Source organism: Aythya ferina, assembly GCF_964211825.1.
Source record: "Aythya ferina genome assembly, chromosome: 3".
Classification (NCBI taxonomy): domain Eukaryota; kingdom Metazoa; phylum Chordata; class Aves; order Anseriformes; family Anatidae; genus Aythya; species Aythya ferina.
The window spans coordinates 81,422,735-81,448,250 of record NC_140298.1 but is presented as its reverse complement, the minus strand read 5'-3'; the positions used below and the strand labels follow the sequence as shown (position 1 = coordinate 81,448,250).

At 37.8% G+C, this 25,516-nt stretch overlaps 2 protein-coding genes across 11 annotated transcripts in view; one reads left to right on the top strand and one right to left on the bottom strand.

The window, feature by feature from the left end:
* The window catches only part of EPB41L2 (erythrocyte membrane protein band 4.1 like 2), a 108,037-nt gene extending 94,284 nt beyond the window's left edge, over positions 1-13,753 (top strand). For 4 of the 9 annotated variants that reach the window (XM_084512826.1, XM_084512828.1, XM_084512825.1 and 1 more), the window contains 8 exons: positions 15-212; positions 1,337-1,390; positions 1,591-2,148; positions 3,702-3,824; positions 4,325-4,423; positions 6,513-6,593; positions 8,574-8,712; positions 12,483-13,753. In XM_084512826.1, coding sequence (XP_084368952.1) covers positions 15-212; positions 1,337-1,390; positions 1,591-2,148; positions 3,702-3,824; positions 4,325-4,423; positions 6,513-6,593; positions 8,574-8,681 — 1,221 coding nt within the window. In that variant the 3' untranslated portion in view covers positions 8,682-8,712; positions 12,483-13,753. The remainder of the gene's footprint in view (positions 1-14; positions 213-1,336; positions 1,391-1,590; positions 2,149-3,701; positions 3,825-4,324; positions 4,424-6,512; positions 6,594-8,573; positions 8,713-12,482) is intronic. The other 5 variants (XM_084512832.1, XM_084512830.1, XM_084512829.1 and 2 more) reach the window with 2 other exon arrangements.
* A 3,508-nt stretch (positions 13,754-17,261) lies between these two features.
* SMLR1 (small leucine rich protein 1) lies at positions 17,262-24,150 on the bottom strand. 2 transcript variants are annotated; one of them, XM_084512844.1, is made up of 3 exons: positions 23,885-24,150; positions 21,972-22,019; positions 17,262-19,218 (listed from the first exon to the last, which is right to left on the bottom strand). In XM_084512844.1, the coding sequence occupies exons 1-3, from the start codon at positions 24,015-24,017 to the stop codon at positions 19,106-19,108; spliced, it is 294 nt and encodes a 97-aa protein (XP_084368970.1). In that variant the 5' UTR covers positions 24,018-24,150; the 3' UTR covers positions 17,262-19,105. The 2 variants fall into 2 exon arrangements, with proteins under 2 accessions (XP_084368970.1, XP_084368971.1); XM_084512845.1 differs by lacking the exon at positions 21,972-22,019 and having other exon boundaries at positions 23,885-24,134.
* Between the last annotated feature and the right edge of the window lie 1,366 nt (positions 24,151-25,516).

Genomic DNA, 25,516 nt, shown 5'->3' with positions numbered 1-25,516 from the left:
CTCTAACCGTCTAGAGCCTAGAAGAAGAGATAACGTCCATTTTATTTAGCCAAGAGGGCTTTCGCTCCGGCCCGGCCCGGCCCTTCGCCGCAGCCCGCGCGGGGCCAGCAGAGGGCGCTGCGGGGGAAGAGACCGAGACCGGCTCCGACACCGCCGCCTCGGCACCGGCACCGGGCCCGGCCCCGGCCCAGCCCGCCCCGCCGCCGCCCCAGGTGCCTGCCCCGTCCCGTCCTTCCCCGCATGAAACTTAAACGTGCCGGGGGGCTGCACCCCGCTGCCCGGGGGGTGCGGAGGAGATGCAGCTGAGGAGCTTCGTGCTCCCCTCGCTGCGCTTTGGAGCAGCAGTGGGCTGGTGTTGGAGCATCGCCAGGCACTCTTGTAGGTGCTGTGCTCCTGAACTGCCGTACAAGCTAGGATTAAGTCACAGATGGTGTGTTGATTTTGTCTTCCGCTGCCTGAACTCGAATTTACATTTCTAAAAATACATGAGATCAAAAAACTGCGTAACGGTGGGCTTTCAGGTATATCCATCATAAATCATTTTGCTGCGGAACAAATACTAATACAGTTGCCTTAATCTCATCATTTGAATCCTAATGGGATCATCTTGGTAGTCGCATACTGCTATTTTGACAAGCCTCATACAAGCCTCAACAGTCTCCCTCCCAAAGGTGAACTAATAAAATCTTACAGCAAAAGGTTTTTTGTGTTAATGATAAACCTATAGTGGAATGCAAATTTTTTTTTTTTTTTTTTTTTTTTTTTTTTTTACTTACCCATAATATTATAATGTTACTTATTCCTAATTTAAGAGGAAATTCTTCACTTCACGTGGTGAGGCCCTGGCACAGGTTGCCCAGAGAAGCTGTGGATGCTCCATCCCTGGAGGTGTTCAAGGCCAGGCTGGATGGGGCTTTGGGCAACCTGGTCTAGTGGGAGGTGTCCCTGCCCATGGCAGGGAGGTTGGAATAGGAACTTGATGGTTTTTAAGGTCCCTTCCAACCTGAGCCGTTCTATGATTCTAATTCCAAATTCAACTGAGATAAGTAATTGCCTCACTAGCATCACTGACCTGTCATTCATACTTTTATTTTTAGTCTTTCATAATTAAATTCTTATCTGCAATAATAACATGCATAATTCTTACCTATGTTTGAGTGATATATTTCAAAGAAGTAGAAGGAAATGGGTATAGGTCTATGTGAGTCTTACACTGAGTACACAGTACCTGTCTAGTGTCGTCTATATATGTTCCTAAAGCTTGCTTGGAGAATGTTATACTATTGAAAGGGGTTATGCATTGATTTTTGTTCTCTGATTGCTTTTTGTTTCACAGAGACATGCTTCCAGAACAGAAGGGCCTTGCACTGGAGTCAGCGATGCTGATAAGGTTCTACTGATTTTTCCATAGTTAAATTTGGCTCTAACTCTTAAAATCCATCTTCATTCTTTTCCTTTTTCAGCTAACCATCACAACCATCTATTGTCTTCTATATGACATGAACCAGCCATCAGCTTATTTTGTTTCCATCATTTTCATTTATTCATATGCTCTACTTTTGTTTTTCCTCATCCATGTTTTTTGTGCAGAGTTCACATGAGACTCTGGACATAGTGGAGGAGAAGAAGCAGGCAGAGGTTGGGATAGAAGAAACACTAGTCGTAGACGAAACCGACAAAGGGAAAATGCAAGTTGCAGCTGATGCTGGGGAAACATGTAAGGTGGAGCACCTATCGAAAAAGGACTCTTCTTCATTGCCATCATATAGTAGCAGCAGCAGTAGTAGTGAGAGTGAGGATGAAGAGGTGGGAGAATACCAACCACATCATAGGGCTATTGAGGAAGTCATCAGGGAAGAACAGGAGGAAGAAGAAGATGTGAAAAGGAGAGAACTTGAAGAAAAAATACAGCATGTGGAAGACACACCACAAAGCAGTAAACCAACTGTACCAGTTGAGAGCATGCAAGTTACAGCTGAAGATTCGGTCCAGGAAAACGCAATTATCATACCTACAGAGGAAAAGAATTTGTCAGAGGAAATCAAGGAAGACTTAGGTGAAGAAAAGGAGGAAGAACAGCTCAAACTCAATGGAGATGTGTCTCATGTTGACATTGACGTTGCACCAGAAATAATTTGTTGTTCTGAGGTAAATGGTAGAACAGTTTGACAACTAGATTAAGCAGAGATATTTCTTTGGGTGAGAATGTGCCTGCCTTTCTTCTTCTCCTATTCTTCCAGCCCTTCTGGCATCCAACAAGATACAGATCATTTGGAAGGGGAAACCACTGATGAGCAGTGAAACTGTCTTGTTCAGTTATGGTTTCTTGCTTTTTGCTATAACTGGATGAGAATCACCAGTAAAGCAAACCTTCTGAAGACTGCCATCTCCTTTTTATCTCCCCCTTATTTTATACACATTTACATAACATATTTATTATTTATGTTTCTAATGTTTTAAGTCCTGTCTTGTCTATTTGTCAATTGTTTTTGACACTTTGATGGCTTGTAATTGGAAACCTATTGGCAATTGGAGTTAGAAAACACCTATTGCAGTTTTTGTTCTTTTTAACACATTATTTGCTGCTTTTCTTATCTTTGTTTCTTTTTGAAGAAATGTTACAAATGTATAGACTAGACTTAGTATATGTATGTGTGTGTTTGTGTGTGTGTATATGTGTATTCATATATATGTCACAATCTTACTGGGGAGTCTTATAGTGCAATAGATTTTTAGGGAAGTATGGGTTGGTTACAGTCACAATCGACTGTTTTAAGCCAACAAAGGTTGAATGGTTCATTATTGCGTAAACTTTATAAAGAATCAGAAGAGAAAAATGCAGTGCAGGAATGCATGTCTGCAAAGTGGACATGATCTGCTGAATTTTTTGAACAGTTGGATATTTTTTCCTACTTGTCTTATAGTAGTGACTTTTTGTTCAATTAAACCCAAACAACTTTCTTTTGTTGTATTCTGCTTGCAGAATTCCAGGTGTTCTGATTAACGATGTGAAAAAATCAGTTTACAAGACCTTTAGAAGCAGGCACCCACATTTCCTAAAGCATAGCCTGTTTGGAGGGAGGGCGAAAGGGCCTCTGTGTGCAACAGTATTAGAGGGAGGGAAAGGATTTTTTTTTTTTCCCACTAGGATTTCCCCTGCTTAAAATCCAATTGTAAAATTTGTTTTTCTGTTCCAGCAGTAGTGCACATTCAAAAGTTAGTTTTGCGTTAGTTATTTTTGGAATTTCTTGGACTTATTTGCAATTTGACTAAGTAATTCTAATATGAATATCATTAATCTTGGAAATATCTATCTGAACTAGCTATCAGTTTCTTGTTTGATGGAACTTTACACAAACTAAGATTCTTTCTACTGATGCTCTTTTTTACATCTTAAATACCTATGTTGAAACTTGGTTGTAGCGATTACCTTCTGTGATATTTTCTGTTGGTGAAACACAGAACTTTGGCAAAGCTTGTTAGGAGACAGTTTTTTCCTATTGTGGATGTGTGTGGGTAGAGGGCTGGTTTATTAGTCGTCATTTCATGGTGCTTTTTACATGCATTTCAACTGGAGAAAACAGTCTAATACTTACCTTATTCTTATGCTTTTCACATGTCTTTGATTTTACTTTCTAGCTCCACTTTACAAACTTTCCTCTTATGTCTTTCGAGCTGATTGTCTGTTTCTTGCACCATAGCCTCCAGTAGTGAAAACAGAGATGGTAACCATTTCAGACGCCACACAGAGAACTGAAATCTCCACAAAAGAAGTTCCAATTGTTCAAACAGAAACTAAAACCATCACATATGAATCTCCACAGGTACAATGGCAGGGTGATTTGTTATATTAAAGTTGGGCTTTATTCCAGTAATTTGTAGCCTCAAATGTGTAATGTCCAAGAAGTGCTTTTCAAAAACCTCCACTTCTTGTAGCAGCTAAGATTATACTTTGGCTATGAATTAGTTAAGTGAAATGTGTATAGACAAAGCAATATTACTCCTAAGGTTCTGAAAGTCTTTTTTGATAAAAATAATTTAGTTGCTTTAAATATATAAGTTGTATTTAGGTTTGGAAACTTGGTTAAAATCATTTCATTAAAGCACTTAACTTTGATCATAAATTTTCCACAAGAATGAACTGTAACGGTTTACTGAGTCTATGTGATGTTGTGAACTTGGATGACTTCTACTTAAATTTCAGTTCTAACTTTTCCATTTAAACTAAATAATAAGTATGTTTAGTAATAAGACTTGCTTTGACTCCTATGAAAACACAGCTTTTAAATACCAAAATACAAAAATGCTATTTTTCATCTTACAGTTTGATGGCAGTGCTGATGGCAGTGCTGGTGTGTTGCTGAGTGCACAGACAATTACATCAGAGTCAATTTCTACTACCACAACTACACACATCACCAAGGTAAAATGGATAATCTCTCTCTGAAGTTTTTTTTAATTAAAAAAGGGCAAAAAAAGTCCAAGTCTTATGTGAAGTCTCTGATACCTATACATGTATATCTGGTAAATTATTGAAGAAAGCTGACTTCAAGTGGATTGGATTCATTCTAGGTACATGTGAATTCATTCTAGGTACATGTAAAAGTTGATTTTTCTGCATACAGTTTTTGAGCAGAAAACCCTTAATGAATAAACAGGAATATCTGGGGACAGGATGGGAAAAAGTAGAAAATGTGATTAGTTTTTTTCATCTTTCTTGTTGGTCTTATTTCTGTGCTTGGCAACAAGAACATATCTATGTTTTTTGTTTCAGTTTTGTCTTTGCTTGCTGGTATCTTAGAGAATCTTTGTTAACATTGCTGATGTGCCTGAGGTCCTCTGGAGCCCTGCTTATGGTGTCTCCTATAAGGATGTAATGAAACAATGTTTTCTCAGATTCTGTGTTGACCTTCCTTTGTGCCATTAGGTTTAGAATGTGTTTAAAAACAGATCATACGACTACATTACTTTCCAAGCATATTTTAGTGCTGAAGCATGTGCTCTGCATTCCATGCTTGAAAATAAAAGGAAAACTCAATGTTATCAGGGCATCACGTTTATTTTGGTCTTGTGTAATGTTTAATGCCAGAGTATGTTAGAACTACTGAAGTGTTGTTTTTATTCATCGTTTATGTAAATATCAAATTTTTGGAGTGCCCTGACAACAAAGTTTCCAGCTCTTGTCTTTAAACTCTTAAAATGCCTTTTTCAAGGTTACAGAAAGCACTGTTTACAGTGAAGCAAAAGGGAAGAAGGAAATGTAAAGTGTTAGTTAAGGATTTTTTTTCTTCCCAAAACAAGATGCTTCACATCATCAGAGAATGGAACAATAACCTGTCGCTGACTGTATAAATTAAGTAACCAGATATACTTAATATAGAAAGTTGTATTCATGGAATGACACTGGATGGGTAATGTTGGAAATTTATCAGATGAAAGCTGCATAAAATAAAATCAGCTCTGAATTTACAATGAGTACATTTCTTTAGATGGAATAGCAACCAGGTTCTTTTCAGTCTCTTGATCCCTTTTGCATTCATTAAGTCATCACTGTTTTAAGAAAAAACTTTATTCAAAAAATTGAGATATCATGGATATAAATTTATTTTAAAATAGAAATTTCCATGTCAAGTCCACATGTGAATGCTTCTTTTTGGAGGGAAACATTAAAGAAAATAGCTTCATTCTTGTCTTCTCAATTATGACGGCGATGACCGTAACACAGTAGATCCTTATATTTTTGTAGACTGCTTATTGTTGATGAAGAGGCTTTGTGAGCTTTCTAATTCAACTTCATATTTTACATCCCAAACTGTTTTAGATAAAGGTGCCTGTCAAAATAGATTTAATTTTCAAATGGTGTTCTTGACAGGATTATATTGCATCTTTTCTAATAATGGCCAGTGGATCTTGAGAAGTACTTTATTTTTTTTCTATTATGCAGATTCATTTAAAAAAAAAAAAAAAACAACCACCATACAATTTTATTTCTGTGAAATTTTTTGTGTGCTAAAATTAGACTGAGAAATTAAGAATCAAAGCATTAAATTATTTCCATCAACAATGTGAAATATGTTGAGAACTTGACGCTATGGTACGTGAGTTGAGGAGGGAAAAAAAAGATTGTGCTTGTATTTGATGGTATGGGATTATTTAGTGAGTATTTCTCATTACAAGCCTATGCTGAATAGATTGAAATCAAAGACAAGACTCCTGGAATTTTCCTTGTTGCTAGATTTATATCGTGGAAGAGCCTGGAATTCCTGTTGGTCTGCATATCAAGGTCTGTTCAGACCTGGGCTCCAATAGCAGGAGGAATTCTCCATGTTTTTTAATCAAGCGTAGAGTGTGACTAACTGCATAACTGAAAAAGGATACTTGGCACCAAGAATACTTACTAACTGTAGTCCAGTGACAGAGAAATTTACGTGCTTCAGTGCTGTACTGGAAAGCTTACCGCCATATAAAATAATTACACAAAGTTGTATGGTTTTTTTTTGTGCCATCTATAGATGGTAAAAGGTGGGGTATCAGAAACAAGAATTGAGAAGCGAATTGTCATTACTGGAGATGGAGACATTGACCATGATGAGGTGAGTATGTAAGCTGTTAATTCTTACAGTGCGTTATCAATAGTCCAATGAGTTATAGAAGATTTTTCAAAAACCTTGAAGTAGGACAAAGGTGGAGAACAGAAGGATGTAGAAAGATCCTAAGACTGTTGATTTCAGCAAATTTGTTAAAGTATGGTATTTAGCGCATAGAGAGCCTTTAGAATAAAACTGAGTGTTATAAGCATTTTCAACTTCACATTATAAATCATGTGAATAGATTTCTTACTATTTTTCACAGGGATTGCTTCTTTTGGAAGAGACACACCTAGTTTAGTGCTGCTTTTGCCATTTGGGAGGAAAAGCATTACTAAATCAATTTTGATACATTAATCTAGACAGATGGGAGTCTACTGCTTTGGGTCAGCAACATCTAAATGCAGAGGTCATCTTGACTGAAAGCTTTGAAATATGCTAAGACAAAAACTGAATGTGAAAAATAGATTTTGACTTGTATTTATGAAGTTCTATACAACAAAAATAATTGTTGATCAGCTGTAATCTTAAATTAGTACCTTTGATCTCTATCAGCGCCAAGGTGGTTGGTTATATTTTGATACCTTAGTGACAAAGGTTAAAATTGCTTCTACCTGCCCAATTAAGAAAGGTGAATTCAAGAGGTACACAGAAAAATACATTGAGAAAGCACTATTATCTGTTCTTTGTAGTGATGATCACACTTTTTTTTTAATCTAAAAAACTATAGTGACAAAGTCAATCAACAGTCACTGCATAATATAAATAGAAAAGCCTACCTTACTAATAAAGATTCAGTGAATCCAATTCTAACTTTATGGAAGCTACACAACTCGACAGGGTTTAATTTAGCTTCTTAGTGTAATACAGTGAGAGCTTTCAGGGAATTTAATTTCAGATTTTGATCTGCTGCTAGAAAGTGGTTCTTGACAAGTTCAATCTCTTCTTGAAACTTATAATTAAATGATGAGGTTGTTCAACATTAGGCATAGCTCTTGTCTGCCTTTACACATGCTCAGTGCACTTGGGACATCAGAAAAAGTCACATAATACCTTTAGTGTACAAGACAATGCTTTAGTAAAAACCATTCTCCAAGTCCTTCTTTGTTTTGAGATAAATGATTAGTGAAGTAGAAAATGAAATTATTAATTAAAATAAATCACTGAACTTCAAAGCAGTGAGCAGCTCTTAACAGATTTAAGAAAATTCTATCATAACTTCTTCATTTGATGTGGAGCTCTACAGCAGCACAAACTATATGATGGGTGTTCACTCTTGTCTTTTTGCTCCCTACATCGCTAAAACAGTTTTTCAATAGGAGAAAAATATTTTAATTTTGAATTTCAAAATTCAAAAATTAAAATTCAAAATTCAAGTGCTTTTAACGTGTGTAATTTAGAGATTAGAGGCCTCTGTTTTTTCATTGTTAATCATTTGATGATCAACACTGGTTATTATATCTCAGTAGCCACTATCTTTTAAATCCTCACTTACACTACATAGCTTACATTTGTCCCATTATAGAATTCAAACCAAGAAAAAATTATAATTATTACATGAGTAAACACCAGTATTTTACCAAGGCGTACGATGTGTTCCCCTGTATGTGTTTCCTTAGTAGGACATCCTTGTTTTATCTTTATTTGTCAAATCTGTTACACAAATTCTAATTCTTCCAGTATAAAGTACTTTTCATCTTCTGGGGTAAGCTAGAAAAGTTACAAGGTGACTTTAAGGTTATTTGCTACTTTGGAAATGTCGATACCTTTTTGAAGCCTTTCTTACAGTGTTATGGTTTTTTGTTTTGTTTCTTTTGTGTTTTTTTTTTTTCTAAGCCCTCTCAAGCTCAGGAACATAGACTTCTGAATATTTATTATCAAAAGTGCCAATGCTACATACCTATTCCCTGGCCCTTTATTAATGCCCCCTTTTTTTTTTTTTTTTTTTTACTGTTGTTGAGTTACATAATTTAAATATGGTTGCAGGCCCTGGCACAGGCAATCAAAGAAGCCAAAGAACAACACCCTGACATGTCTGTCACAAGAGTAGTGGTGCACAAAGAAACTGAACTTGCTGAGGAAGATGAAGACTAAAATCAAAAATGTCCTCAAGCAAATATTTCAGGTAAACTTATGTAATGATAAACTTATGCTACTTTTCCTATCAGTAGTTTCTGTTGCATTCTGTAATAAAAGGCTTGCAAAAATATGGGAGATCTTTTGGTATATGTTATCACAAAATAATGAATTGAAATAGGCACTAATAGAAGATTGTTAGTATTGAGTAGTAACAGAATTGGTAATAGACGATTTTTAGGTTCTCATTTCAGATGGAAAATTATTGTACATTCTTTAGTTTTAGAACAATTGGATTTCTATCTGGACACTTTTTTTTGTTGATAAAGGTCCAAAAAAAAAAATCCCATTCTTACTGAAAATCAGCAGTCTGTTCTATATGCAGCTATCCAGTGGCGTAAAACTAAAAGCTAAGCTTAAATAGGGAAAATGCATTTTTCCTTATTGATGTTTGACTTACATGAAAAACAATACTAGGAAATTGGTGGTAAGGATAATTTAATATATCTCAAGGTTCATTAAAATAAATAAATAAATAAAACCTCAGAACAGGTGGTTTGGGCTGTGTCTTAAGTATGGATGAGATCAATATAAAAACTTCCTTTACTGATGAATGTAATACTTGTCATTACCAATAATTGTACTTTTATTGGATGCTTTGAGTTTTATTACATTAAAGGATTTACTTTAGGAAACAAAAATTATATATGAAGTACTACCTAAAATTTATTTCTACTTGAGCAGTATAATCCAGGTCTTGACCATCTAGTAACCTCAAACTATTACCAAAAACCTGTGACAGTCAATATAAACCAGAATGGCCCAGGTCAGATTAAAAAAAAAAAAAGTATATATTTTTATGTTTAAAAAAAGTTGCTGTGTTGATTGACAGAATCTACAGTGCCACAAAACAGCTCAGAATTTAGATATTCAAAAGGAAACTATTTTTGTTGCTACTAGTAAAATTTATAGGAATAATAATTTTAAAAGTACTGCTGTTCTTGAAGTATTCACCAGAAAGATCACAAAGAACACTGAATAAAGTGCTGTCATAATTGATATAGGCTAATGTGAAGCCTGATATCAGCTTTGGTGTTTAAAGCTTCAGGTTTCTTCAGCTTGTCATGCTGGCTGATGTCCTGAAACTGAAGCTTCAATATTTTCAAACTTGATTGTTTTGTTGACTGTAGATTCAGCTTCAAGGAAAATATATTGATTGTAAAGGTTAAATAACAACAGGAGAGATTTAAAAATAAGTGAAGTTTTAAACAGTGATGTTTTAAACCTTCTTTTTGGAGACTTCTTTTTCTACTGATGGATCTCAGTATTTGGCTAGCCGAGGTATTATTGGCTGCTATCAAGTGGGAAAACTCTTGTTAGTGTAGAGTTTGATGTAAAAAAATCATCTGAAGAAATGAAAATCATCTTTATCATGAAGAAAATTATCTTGTATTATTTTACAGCAGTTAATGGTCTCAATTCTTATTTCCTCGGTAATGTGTAGAATGGTTGCGGCCCCTCCAGGTCTTTTGTGTGCAGGCGTACCCAAGTATTGAATGAGAGGGTTCCAGTTGCTTTTCCTGGCCTCACGCAGATTGTGCTAGAATTAAGAGTTTACTTTTTTAATTCATAAATTACCTTTTGGTTGACTCTCCTTTGAGAGCTTGCTGTGAAACTGGAGCCTTTAAGTCAGAATGGAGCTATGTTTGAGCTGCCCTCTGAAAATTTCTTCAGTGTTAGTCAGGTTATTGTGTGTTTGAAAAAGGAAGGAATAAGTTTTGCTCGTAACTTATACAAACCAAAACCAATATGGATCAGATTTGGAAGTGCTAGGTCAACGCTCCTTCTCTTGGATGTTAATGTTATAAACTGGAAATAACAAAGGGCTGTCTTTGGTGGAGGTAGCAGAGTTCTGACATTTTAAAAATATATTTTTAAAAAGTTGCAGGCACTCTCAGACAACTTCAGCTGTCAGTAACTTAAAACACAGTGCTGTACCTCCAACCCTTTGTTTGCATGTGCTGTATATGTAAAAGCGATTTAGACAGGAAAGATTTATTTTATAAAGCAATAGGCTGAAGGGCCACAGAACTGGTGTGTGTGTGTAATGGAATTTATTGGGGGGGGGGATAGGAGCATGTGTTTGTTTTGTTGAGGTTTTTTGTTTGCTTTATTGGGGGTCAAGGAGATGTTTGCTTGTGGGGGAGGAGGGATGGGAACAAGTCAGCAAAAATGAAGAACTGTGCAGGAATCTGTGTTAACTTTTTTCTGACGTTCAACTGGATTTGTCTTGTAGCTTTGTTGCTTAGTGACACTGAAAACAGGTATAGCACGTATGCTCCAGATTTATTTTGAAAACACAGGAGAGGATGTGCACCCGCACAAACTGTGAGATAGGAATGTTATAGGAATGTTACCTGTGTTCCAGAGGAGCTTGGAAAAATCCACACCACTTTTGAGAGAGCTGTTAGTTTGTAGCAAAGGAGAATGCCCTTGTTTTAGGTAACTTCACTAGCCCCTTGGTACACAGCAACACTAAGCATGCACACTCATACCATCCTTCTCGTATTTTCAGGATTTACAGAGAAGGATCTGAGGTAGAAAGATGCACTTAGAAAGCAGAACAAATCGTTTTGATTTGTAAGGATTTGCTGTTATAGTGTGTGCTATCATTGAAATACTTATTTACTATTATTAAGTGTGCATTTAAAGGTCTTGGGAGCCGAGTTTGGTTCTTTTGTTATATTTGTGCAGAACATGACAGTTTCTTCATGCTATCTCAGTCCAGAAAAGTATGTTTCGAATCAGTGCTCAGCGTAATCTGTCCCATGTAAGTAATCTTTCTTGGAGGGACTCTGACATGGGAGGAAGAAAATCTTGGCAGGTTTGCACCATGTTTCTACATTAGTGACTAACTGCAAAATTGATTCTTTCATCAAATATTCTACTACTTGGATAAAAAAAAAAAGTAATTCTTTCCATCTGAGGGTGTGTTTTGCTTTTTTTTAGAAATATTTACATTGTGTATATATATACATTGTAGAATGGTGTTTGCAATATATTGGAAGGCATTATTTTTGTCTGGGTTTGCTTTACAGTTCTTAAACTAAAATGCTTATTAGAAAGTGAAAGAGGACCACGTTACTCTTGTATTTGAGATGTGGTGACTGAGCAATGCCTTTTATTTAAATCAGGAACAAATTCAGTTGTCCAGATATAGGCCATGTGAAATGCCTTGAATATCTGTCTGTCTGCAACATGGACCATCTGGAGACCTGTGCCCTCCTGTAGCACCAACTGAAAGCCATGTGCCTGTAGAAATGTCTCTAGACGGCTGTGTTTAGGCAATAGCAATGCACAATGAATTTGGATTATTTGTTTCTGAGGTGATGAAAGCTCTGCCCTGACCACAACTATGGCAGTGTTTTTTATGTATCTTTGCTTTCCCTAAATGAAAGGGAAAGATGCTGTACTCTGATTCTCAGGGATTATTAACTGAGGAATTATCTTCATTTCTTTTTATGCACTAGACTATGGTTCAGTAAACTGTGCAGGAGGTGACTATTTAAAACACCATGAGAATTTTGGGGAGGGAAAAATATACTAAAGCAGGAAAAGCGTTGATAGAAACTGAATTGCTGTTTACCTCAGGATTGAAGGAGACTTAGTTCATACAACACTTTTTTTGTGAAATAACCCTCCCTCAAAATAACTGATATCGTTTTAAAAAAAAAAATTCGTCTTGAATCTGATGATGTGACATTCACACAGCATCTGCTATGAATGCTTATGTAATCTTCCCCCTCCGTTTTCTTCCAGAAATGAAAATGATACTGACCATGTTCATAACCACGAAGAACTGTGATCATTCCAAGTCATCACTACTCAACCGAATTCACCGAGCCTAGCAATGATGACCAGATGTTTAAGACTGAAATGCCAATACCAAACTCCATGTTAACATCTTTGGTCTATATTCCCTTACAATCTTTCTTGTTTATTTTTTATAACCACTTCTTAACAAACTTAGACTTTTTAAAATGAAGTTTTAGAGGGCAAGATCTTCTTTTTCACAAATATTTGCATTTTTGAAGCTGATTCTTGGTTATATGAAAGTGAACACAAAAGAAGTCTGGAAGGTATTGTTCACTGGAGCAGGTAGTTATTGTGCAAAAAGGGGGATCTTAACTAATTTAGATATAGTTTTTTTTTTCCAAATATTTCAAATGAAATCTTTCTGGAATAATTTACATTTTTGCAGATTATTCAGGTAAATATATAGTATCACATAACAAAGATTTTTATAAAAATACAACATTTCCTAAAATTTGAAAAAAAATATTTTTCTTTGGATAAATTTTATACTGATATCTACTGTAACTCTTTCTGTTCTAAGGTTCTCCTCTCTGTGGGGCAGAGATGGTGCGGTAGTCTGTAGAGGAGGAGGAGTTACAAAGAAAATTCTTCTGACTGAGCACTGTGTTCTTTTTGCACTTTGGTGCCAATGCTCATCTTTTTGTAGACATTTTGTGGTCTGCAACATTCCAGATAAGGAAAGAAGGAATAACAAAATATCTTTTTCTTCTTCCAACAAGAGATCATCTAGGCAGCTTAAAACCTTAGTGCTTTTTTTTTTTTTTTGTTACTGTGTCCGAACTTCAACACTTCCATTGTCTGAACACACCTTGTAGAATGCTTGCTTTCTATTAAACCTCACTGCCTACATGTTAGAACTGACATTTCTGCTATTGAGAAGGTATATGTTTCAGATGCTTTGTCTAATGGCTAATGCAGGTTTCTGGGATACTGAGTAAAAAGTGCGTGATGGATTCCATTCATAAAGTAATGAGACAGTACCATCATTTGAAACTGCCATTTAAGACTGAGAAAACCTGTTAATTATTTTGGATTTTATTTTTTTGTTGTTCTTTGGGGGTTGTTTGTTTTGGGGTTTGTTTTGGTTTTGTTTTGCTGTTGACTCTGTGTATAGTTAAAATGCCAAATTAGATTTATAGCAGCTTGAAGTTGTATTAAGTGTTATTTTTGCTTTCTGTAATTCTATTATAAAATAAAGTTGTTTATTCTCTGTATGACTATTGGCACTCAGACATAAATTTGATAATACTTAAAATGAGCAAATCAATTTTGAGAAATGCAGTTGTAGGAGCCACAGGACCTTGAGAATTTGGGAGTAGTACAAATAGTCCCCAGAGTTACCTGAAGGGTGGTACAATTATTGGTTGTCTTCTAATATATTAATGTGGTTTTTAGGTGTCTTGCAATAAGCATCCTGTTTTCTGTGGTTCAGAGAAGAAGAAATCTTAAAGACTCCAAAAAATGATTTGGACAGTACTACACAAGTTAAAATGCCCCAGTTGACAAGTCATTCTACGGAGTTCATTGAGTTAGAGGTACTATGATTTTAAAGTAACAAATCATACTACCTCTCAGTACATTTCTTTCTCACTTCTGAGTGATGTATTTTTGGTGCTGTTCTCAGTTTAGATTGCTGCCATCTGTCAGCATGCTTGGTTAACAGAAATTCCTTTTAGTTTTGGCTTTGTATAATTTGGACACTGTAATACAACAGTAACCAAGATGTTCGTTTATATGCATACAGGTGTTCTTAATTACATCCCACATTAGCCTGAAAAATACCAGATTTTTTTTAAAAAAAAGAACCCCACCCAACCTAATAACCTAAAATAACTACTACAATGCTGTGCATGAGGTCAAGAAAGTCGTAAATCTTGGATACATAAGAGAAGGTCATAATGGAGATGTATTCATTTAAGGGGATGATTTTATGGATTTACATAAGTGTGTAAGAAAAAGCTCTACAAAGAGGCATTTTTGATATTGTGTGGTATTAGTTACAGAACTTGTTGGGTGTGAAGAAAGTAAATTCCTTACTGAGTTGGATCTTTGATTTGTTAGGCACTAGATCGATTCTGTTTTTTATTGCAATTGTATTTAATCCTTAAAACTGCAAATATAATATTTTTGAAAACAATGACTTTCACTGAGAGATGTATTTCTTCAAATCCTAATCAGAACCTTATATTGAAGGAAAATTTATACTTTCAGCTCAGCACAGCTTGTGCATAGCTTGTGCATAGGTATTGCTTTAATGGATTAAACATGTGCTAATTAAACAGCCTTTGTCATGCAGAAAAACTTAGTCCCCAGGTGTGATTAGTCCTAAAAGTAGCCGAGTTTTAGAGATTCTGGTTGAAATTATTCACCTGTTCTAGAATATTGTGCAATTCTGAGTTTTCATTGTTACTTTTTTATATATCTATAGCAAAAACTGCAAAATGCAACAAATTGTTCTCGAGACATTTCACAAGTTGACTTTACAATACTTATGCAACTAACTTCAAACACAATTACAGACCTATTTAATGAAAATCTGGAGAAGGTATTTGAGTGATTGTGCTTAAATGCTGTTTGAGAGCAGTGAGTCGTGGATCCTATATAAAAATACTTAATGCATCTTTCTTTTCTATCCTGATCACCTGAGGGTTCATAATACTGGAGTTGTTCAGATTGCTTCCTTGATTAAGGCTTCATAAAGGACAAGCAAGCAACTCTGGAGACAGTTGGTTTTAAGAAGAAAAAAAAACATATTGGTCAGATCTATAAGCAACTGCAGTACAAAGCGTTTCTTGAAATATGGACATTCTACTGGACAACTCAGACTGAATGGCAACTTTTAGGTTGTCCACTGAAATCAGGTAGATAGAATAAGATAAATGAAATATTATGACAGAAGTCAGAGTTTGTGAAATTTGATAGAGGCCAGAGTGACAATTAACTGTACCCTTGGCCAGGAAGCAGTGGCAGCTTCTTAGCTTTTTACAATGTTTACAATGGAATTGGGCTACTTGGAGGAGCTGGTATCCCATGTGGTTGACCTGATTACACCTCTAGAAGGTTTGAAACTGTTTTGATTTTCAGGCTGCTTTGCTGTGGTTTTGTTTAATTTTGCTTTTTTTTTTCTTACACTGCACTTGGGAAAACATACTTGGATTATTAATATTAGTACAAGTTACAATTGTTAACAGTGCTACTAATGACTACAGTGTTAATTTATTTAATTTATGCTGTTAGCATGAAGGAACTCCAAAGATTTTGGAGGTAAGTACATATGAATGGCTGCACTGGACCAGGCTAAATGACTAACACTCTCAGAAGTGTTAGTCATTTGCTGCTTCTGACGTAGGCTACTGACCTAGGCTACTGATCGTTGCCTGGGGATGCGTATAAAACAGAGTAAGTACTGTACTAGAAAGTAGTACTACCTCAAATACTCTCACAGCTTTCAGCAATTTTCAAAGGCTTATATTTATCTTCCTCAGATTTATTCTTACACATTTGCTTTTTAAAAACCTTTTGTTCTATAGTGTTATTTAAATGTATATTTTTTCCTTGTCCAAGGAACAACATAAGATGAATGTTTTTAATGCCAGTAGCATGAAAACAGATGTTTCTTGGCACTATTCAGTAACAGAACTGAAAACAGCAAGGTCTGAGGATTTTCATGACATAATACAGAGTCCTGAATGTCAGATTGTCCTGCACATTAGCAATTACAGCTCAATAAGCAGTTATGGCAAAGGCACCCAGTGTTTTTCTGTTATAATTCTTATCTAATACCTACATTGTATTCTACTCGGTAGCTGTAATACTATTTTACAGTACAGAAGTCTTTAAGAGTGATTAAAAAAATAACATTTTAGATCTCTATTCTCAGACATTTCATGAAATAACATTAATGCTAGGTTGTAGTAAGGCTTGTTAAACTTTACTTCTATATCTTCACATGTGGTCCAGGCGAGTCTTTCCATGGATGGTGGAGGAATGGGTGTTTGAAACTGAGGGAGTTAGAATGGAGTGGAAAGGGGAACAATTACTGTAACTTATGACCAATATCCAAAATCACGGATTTTTCTACTGGCAGCATGTTTCTTAAATGTAAAAAGTCAATACTGCTTAGAATGGAAATACACAGATTGATGAAGAACTTGATCTCTAAGAGTATCCTAATGCAGAAGACAGTGAGCAATCTCTGTTTCTAAATGTCCCTTATATTCCTTACATCTTAAGCGTGATCTTGCTCTGCCAAAGATAAATATCATAAATATTTCAGGAGTTCTTAAACTCTTGGGCAGAGGCATTGAACAAGGACACCAACCAGAATATGGTTCTTAATATTCATCCAGATGCTGAACAAAACCAGGACTGTTCCTGACCCAAACAATTTACAGTCCAGGTGAGATCTCCAGAGTGGTTTGTGTGCTCAGTCAGGCCTATGAATTGCTTCTACCTGACTGATCACGATTCTCTGCCAAGAAAGACACCGAGTGAGTGTTACAGCAGGGACCAGTCCCCAAAAGCTGGAGGGTTTGCTCTCTGCTTGAAGCTGTGATCATTTCTGGTTGTTTTCTGTTTGTGTGAGACAACTGTAGGCAGAGGTAGATTTAGATTTTAGAGTGTTTCTTTCCTTTTGGTCTCTGAAATGCATTTGTATGTGTTGTTAATCAAATGAAATTTGTGGTATGAGGTCTGTAAGAACAAAAAGAATGCATACTTTGCTCTTACTGCAAAGAACAAGTTTATGGAAAGAATAAAATCAGAAGAAAACCATCTTAAACTTTTTGACTACAGGGTATGGGAAAAACACTTCTGATGTGATACTACAATGTTCAGGTAGGACATCTTGAAACACCCAGAGAGTGATAATGGGCACCTGGTGCGAGTTGCCAGCTGAGGGTGGGAAACCCAGCAATCACACTGCAGATTCCTCTGGCAGATGACCAAGATCAGCTTGTTTCTACTGTTTTTGTTCTTCCATGCTTCGCTGTGTTTCTTTTACGAGTTGCCTCCTTTGAAGTCAAAGTCCAAGTATCTTTCCTGTATTTAACTTCTGCTGTTTATATCAATGCTATGGCTTCTGCATAAATGCCTGTTTGTTTTCCACCCGGAACCTTCTGCTGATTTCAAATGGAAGGAACTACAAAGTGCTTCGCACTTTTCAAGCATAGTTAATTAAACAGAAGTTAGAGACTACTAGATCTAACTAGAGGTACTTACATTTCAGCATCCTACCCTTTACTTTAAAAATGCAGAGGTAGCTCTTTCTAAGTAACAAATAATTGGCTCTTCACCTGTTCAATGCAATGAATCTATTATTTGCACAGATATATGTGTGGAAAAAGTTATACATTTTAAAAATAGGATAGTATTAAAATGTGATGGAGAACTGTTACGTATAGTAAAGGTAATTGATGTTTGACTCCTTTCTTCTCATAGCATTTAGTAAATTACACTGTTTCTTCTGGCCTCATTAATATTTACAAAATGATTCAAAGGAGTTCTCAGAAGGCTGTGAAACCTACAGTTCTGCAAAAACACAGATAACTCATACAAAGCACATTACCCACCATGCAAGAACATAGTGGATAACAACAACCAACTGCAAGGAGAGGTAATTGCTAGCAGGTAGGAACAGTCATGTCCCATAGTTATCAGGGACAGTAAGTACAGTCACTTCTTGTTCTTCATCAGTTTGGGCTTAAATTTGAATTAGAAATGGAAGATAAAAGGCAAGAGTATTTTTGAACAGTTTGAGTTGTATTTTTGTGGACCTCAGCCAATCAGAAATATACTTAAACCTGTATGTCTACAGCTAACTGGGGAGGGGGAGATTGTGTGACAAGACACATCCATACTTAAGGGCTTTTTATTTGAAAAATCATCTGTTTATTCAAGGATTGTCCTCACTAAAATAACCATTTGGAAAAACATTGATTGCAATTTTCCATGGTTTCAAAATTTGGCAGGTCAATCAGCAAAGTCCTTTTGTTTCCCATCAACATTATATTTTGTTTCCAAACTCTATGGGAAGTATACTTCAGAAAACCTACACTCTTTCCCAAAGTATACATGTAATGAAAATAAGTCAGTTCCCCCTCATCACCCTTCTCAATTTCTAGATGTCACTGCTTGATATGAACTTGCTATTTTTGCATCTTCAATTTAATAAGACTGCCTGCCTTGTATGCGCAGCTCAGCTCTCTCAGGAGCTTGTTATATAGTTTTCTGCCTTGTAGGCTAGCGAAGGACTAGTGAGCAAGGTGCTTTCTCTCCCACCAAATCCTGCGTTATGTAAACAAACTGATACAGTACATTGCAGGAGGTCTCTGGTGTCTGATGAGGGGAATAAAGTACTGCTCACCTGGCCTCATGGGACAGAGCAAAACTGCTACAAGGCCTTTTTGAATGGCAGTAGCTGTTTTGTTTGTACAGCGCAGCACTTGCTTCTCTCCATTTTGTTCTCCTCCATGGTATTTATCTACAGCTGGTTATTTTTAAACCTGCAGAGCTGAGCACTGTTTGTAAGCTTGCTTCCTGAGACATGAGACTCCCTTAAATGTCATTCAGTTCCTGCATTTGTTCACTTTTTTCCCAGATCTCCCCAGCTTCTGTCGCTCCGTGCGATAATCCAGGAGGGTGTTTCTGGGGTCATGCAGCATGGCCAGTTCCTTGTCAACTGGAAGATAAACCAAGCAACAGAAACATATATAAGAATGTGCAGCTTTGAGGTGGTGAATTTTTATGTAGAAAAGGAGCTGGTGCTTATTAGTATGATTTTTATTAAACTGAAGGCACATGAGTGGTGCAATATTATCAGTTTCCGTATGTTTTTAGAAAGTCATCTGAGTGTGACAGAGATCACCTGCTCATGCCCAGTGAAGCCCTGATACAAACTCCGCTGTTATCAGCAGAAATGCCCTATCCTCATTACCTTTACCAGCTTTCAATCAGAATAAAATTCCTCAACAACAGCAAGGAGAGCATAGAATCATAGACTAGTTTGGGTTGGAAGAGACCCACAAAGCTTGCTCCACACAGAAACACACACACACACACACACAAAAAAAAAAAAAAAAAAAAAAAAAAAAACAGATCCTGTGTCTGAGAGTGGTGTCCAAATACTTGTGTATTCTGTCAGGTCCAATGCTGTGACCACTGCCCTCTGGGTGCAGAACCTTTCCCTAACCCCCAGCCTGACCCTCCCCTGTCCCAGCTCCATGCCGTTCCCTCGGGTCCTGTCGCTGTCCCCTCAGCGCCTGCGCCTCCGCTCCCCTCATGAGAGAGCTGCAGGCCGCCATGAGGCCTCCCCTCAGCCTGCTCTGCTCGGGGCTGAGCAAACCAAGGGACCTCAGCTGCTCCTCATATGCCTTCCCCTCTAGACCCTTCATCAGTAGCATTCCTTTAGACACTCTTTAATAGTTTTATGTCTTTCTTAAACTATGGTGCCCAAACCTACTTGCAGTACTCGAGGTGAGGCTGCACCTGCAGCAGGAATTAGTGTTTATTAAAAATTCACTTTGTTTTACTGTGGCAATGCCATGACAGCCATCATCCCTGTGCTGCCTGTGGTATAAACAGAACAGGAACATAAGCCTGCATCTTAAAAACAGAAGACGCATCAGAGTCATCAGAGTCTTGGAGAATATTTGAAGAGGGATAGGGAAATGGAGGGGGGGGAAAAGGTGAGAAGAAAAAAAAAGTCTAGTTAGGTTTTAAAAAAAAAAAAAATAAGACATTACAGTCCCCTGTCATTGTCAGTTGTTCAGAGGAAAGTCCTGTGGTTTCATGTGTTACTTTTAGGTTCATTTTTAAGAAACCCTGAGATAATACTGAAGTGGGTTTTGATATATTTATATGGACCTTTTCTCTTGCTTTATAGAGAAAAATGAAGAGTGCTTATTTGACAATGAAACAAGGCCGCCTTGCTTGTAGTAATGCAAATTTGTATTATTTATTTTTAATGGGATCTAAGGATTTTTTTTTTTTTTTTTTTTTTGGGAGGAGTGGCTGACATGCCAGAAGGCTGTGCTGCTATTCAGCAAGACCTGGACCGGCTGGAGAGTTGGGCAGGAAGAAACCGAACGAGATTTAATAAGAGCAAGTGTAGAGTCCTGCACCTGGGAAGGAACAACGCAAAGTATCAGTACAGGTTGGGGGACGACCTGCTAGTGAGGAGCTCTGAGGAGAAGGACCTGGGGGGTCCTGGTGGATGACAGGTTGACCATGAGCCAGCACTGTGCCCTTGTGGCCAAGAGGGCCAATGGGATCCTGGCATGCATTAGAAGGAGTGTGGCCACCACGTCAAGGGAGGTAATCCAACCCCTCTACTCTGCCCTGGTCAGGCCTCACCTGGAGTACTGTTCTGGGCTCCCTGGTACAAGAAAGACAGGGATCTCCTGGAAAGAGTCCAGCGGAGGGCCACAAAGATGATACGGGGCCTGGAGCATCTTCCCTATGAGGAAAGGCTAAGAGATCTGGGTCTGTTCAGCCTGGAGAAGAGAAGACTGAGAGGGGATCTCCTCAGTGTATATAAATATCTGAGTAGTGGGCGACAGAAGGATGTAGCCAACCTCTTCTCAGTGGTTTGTGGGGATAGGACAAGGGGCAATGGCTGCAAGGTAGAGCACAGGAAGTTCCGCACTGACATGTGAAAGAACTTCTTCACCGTGAGGTTGATGGAGCATTGGAACAGACTGCCTAGGGAGGTTGTGGAGTCTCCTTCTCTGGAGATATTCAAGGCCTGTCTGGACGCCTACCTGGGCAGCCTGCTCTGAGGAACCTGCTTTGGCAGAGGGGTTGGACCTGATGACCTTTCACGGTCCCTTCCAACCCCGACAGTTCTGTGATTCTGTGAAATAGGTACCCAGGGCCTAGTGAATTTCTATGGCTTTGTTGAGAGTGACTGTTAGCACTTAAAGGAGTCTGTTCCCAGGCTTATTTTTTAGTTACAGGGCTTATTTTTTAGTTCTCCCCCACATCAAGTGAAGGTAAGGGCTTGGAGTTAGAGGTGGGACAGTGATGTCCAAAGTCTTAGACAATAATGAATCTGCCATCCTCCTTAGAACCCCACCCAGGACACTTCTGCTGTGGAAATGGAGAATTTCCTTCCATGGGGCCCTGGAAAGTCAGGGTTTTCCTGTAGTTTATCCTTCTCAGCTAGGAAAGAGAGAAGTAAGGAAGCAATATTCCTTTGACAAATTCCCCTGCCATCCAGATCATCCACCTCTCAAAAAATTGATTGCTAGTCTTAGAAAATTTAGGAAATTATTACTTAAACTCCTTACAAATCCAAAGCTATAGCCCAGTCTGTTTCAGTGGTTGATCATGCAGCATAAACATGAATGTCTGTGTTTTTTTTTTCAGGTGGGTTCTTTTGGTTTAATGAAAGTATTTTCTGAGCCTTAGCAAAATACCCATACCCTTGCATACCCTTGGGATCTGTAGCCCACCTCCTTTTCCTGTTTTGCTCAGTCTTAGCTGGAATAGAAAAGCAAGAGAAACACCATGTAAAAATGAGTTCAGTAGTATTATTTCATTCAGTTAGACAGCTGGTACTTATCGCAGATGGACACTGATTATTTGCTGAAAGAGAGAACTCCTGTTTTTATCCAAAAACTAATGCAACAATTCCATTAGCTTCTATTCTGTTTTTCCTAAGACAATCTTTCTGAAAGTGATACAGCTCTCAATGCTCAGGTTTCCTTCTCCCTCATAGATACTGAATTGTATGATGCTTTGGCACCAAACCGTTTTTTGTTGTTTGCCAGTGTGTGAAAAACTGTCAGCAGTTATAAATTATCCTCGGAGAGAGGTGAAGGCTGAGCTGAGTTAGTCATGCAGAGCAGGCTTTCCTAGTTGATTAATTCAGCATCTGAAAAGCACATCTTCAACAGGAAATGTCTGAGTTTTAGCAGCCTTGAGGTAGCTTGTGGTGTACACTTGTATGCAAACACCCTTCCTCCTTGTGAAAGCCTCAGTTCTAGATGCCTGGAGATATTATGCAAAATAAGAAATTCATTCATTCTACATTTGGGGATATTGTGGCCTTTCCTACATTTAGAACTGTGGTAAATTGCCCAATTTTCAAGTTTTCAGAAGATATATTCAGGACAGAACAAGTTTAAGGAATGTACGACTTGCTGTGCTTGATCTGGCACTCAGGCAAGGCTTCTTCCCTAACTTTGCACTGGTTGGGTAAATGTAGCTGTTTGCTGTCGGGTCAGCTCTGGGCAAATGTCTTGGTTTCCCTGCAGAGCCCTGCAGTCAGGACTGTCCTAGCCAAGTCTGCTTTTGAGATCATGGGTGAGCTGTTGGAGATGAAACCTGTAGTACAGTGCATTTGTCCCTCCTGGGATTTGCAAGCTATACCAAGAAACATGTTGAAGTTTACTGAGGAAACCTAGGTTATCGTTTTATCTTCTCCAGCACTCCTTAACAAGAAAAGATCAAAAGGCAGCTAATTTCAGGAACAAGCTTAGCCAAGGTCTGCAAGAGTGGGTTTTGGAAGGGCTGAAGTAAAAAACAGGATAAAAAATGATATGAATGCACTCTGGGACAGGCCTTGGCAGTTTTTGTTTAAGTTTGGAGGCTTAAAATGAGAGCAGCATGTCTCTGAGCAGTCTCAGACTACATCTCAGACTCAGCCGCAACTCAAACCTGGAAGGCATGAAGACCATCCCATTAAAATAGGGTGGTCTGATGTACAGGGATTCCTTTCCTGAAAGGAATCCCCTGCCTACTACAGCCATAGCCCTGTGCCTCTGTACAGGACGTGTCAGATCCTTTGAGGAGCCTGGTTTGCAACACTGGTGTAAGGTTTGTGTCACTTGCTGCGCATTCACCTGGGTGGGCAGGCTGCTTCTCCTTCTGCTTTTACTCCAAAGATAGATTTCGGAAGCAAATATAAGCTGATCTTAACATAGAAAAGTTAAAATGGCAAATATATATTCACGTACCAAGTAAGAGTAAATACATACCTTCGAAAGAACACAGAGGCACGCTCAGCAGCCAGCTATTGTGGGGCATAGCTGCTGTCAGCTTCATGCTGAAGACTCACACAGAGAAAAACAATCTTTGCTCTAGCCACCCTATTCTTTTTCTCCCTTTGGTTGTCTTTTTGTAGGTAAAACTACGGAATTTTCAGTGAGGATTCAATCTGAATTCCAAACATATTTTTATAATATTTTTTTTCAAATCAGAAAATGGCTTAAAATGCAGTACAGCTTCAGAAGAGTAGGATCGTTGTTCTCTTCAGTTTAATTAAGGGTACAAGCCTGACAGCAGGCTGTTGAGTGAGGAGTTTTGTCTGCCTACCCACTCTTTCTGCCTGAATTGTGACTCACCTTCTGATAGTTGGATCCTGAAATAGGTGATGAGCATCAGCAGGAATAAAGCCACAGACATGAAGATCCAGCCAAAGAGAATGCAGCCAGGTAGCTCCCTTACAAACACTGAAATAATGTAAGTTACACTCATTTCTTCTGCAGCAGCTTTGCTGAATAAGTTTCTTCAGATCTCTAAGTGTGGAGCTGATTTATCCTGCTTTCTTCCTTTTTTTTTTTTTTTTCTTTTTTTCTCTCTGCATCAACATTCTGCCCTTTGCTCAGACTATTATCACTTTTTGGACTTTGGCTTGTTTGTATAGGCCCGTGATTCCTAATAGGATTGGAGTTCACTCGTAAAGTTACTCAACCACGGAGTTTAAAAGTGCTTATTCAAGTAGTGTAGGGCTCTGAAACCTTTGGATATGTCGGGCTGGGCACAATATGTAAAGCTGCTGCCTTTTGAGCAATATGGGCTCTATTGTCTGCTAATATACAGGTCATTCTGAATAATAAGCATACTCCTAGATAAATTACTGATTTTATAATAGACCTAAATTGTTCACTCAAGGTGAAGACCCTGTTATACATACATGTTGAAACACAGGCATACACGTACTTCTCTGTTCTGAAGTTTTCAAAACAAACCACTGCAGCAGGCACAAGTGAGAGAATGGTGTTGTAGCAACAGCATTTTTTCCAAAAAGTAGCTGCTGAACAGCAAAATTCAGGAAAGATTCTTTTTTAGAAAAATCAGAAATATTTTATTCTCAGAGACGTACATGCCAAGGAATTTAAGAACCTTTTAAATATTCAAGTAAGTAACTGGGTTTGGGGTGTTGACCGTGTTCAGTTTTTCCCCATCTGGTCACCAGTCCATAGCAGAACTATTTATAGGATGCACTGGTAGGTTTAAAAAGAAGACTAGCCATAATATATCCCTTCCTTACACTTTCAGGTGTCTAAAACCATTGGCACAGTATACGTGGCATCTTGACTTCACCTGGAGACAATGCAGAGTCTTGCCATTTGACCTGCCCGTATGCTTGAATCCCAGCAGAGACGTGCTTCAAGTTGTCAGAGATCGGGTTAGTCTGCCTGAACCTCCAATCTGTGGAGTATCGCATCTGATGCCTAATGAAGGAAGGCACCAGCTAACATTAAGCATTATGGTTTTGTGGCTTCAGCAGGTTGTTATGACACGGACAAAAAAATCTGGCCCATTTTAAGAGCATTTGTGTAATACCTACCAAATTTGAAATTGGACTGTGAGCTCAAAATGGAAACTACCATTTTAATAGCAATTTTTTCTGAATGCCCAGCAGTGATTTAGAAGATTTGACTAATTTGGCAGGTGGATAGGCTGGAGTTAATGGAAAATGCAGTGGATTTGTAGTAAACAAATGTGTCGTGTAACTTATAATGAACAAGTTATTTCTATGTTCACTTTGTATTCTTTATCTACTATATTCAAAAGGCAACCAATCTCACCCAACAATTAGTTTCTAGTTTTATTTGAACTGTAACATATCTGGCATGAGATTGTCCCTTTGTGACAACAAGTGATGGAGATTATCATGTTTGCAGACAAATTCATGGTTACGTTATTCATCTGCTGTTTTGATTAGTAGAACAAATGGAGCATGCATTATT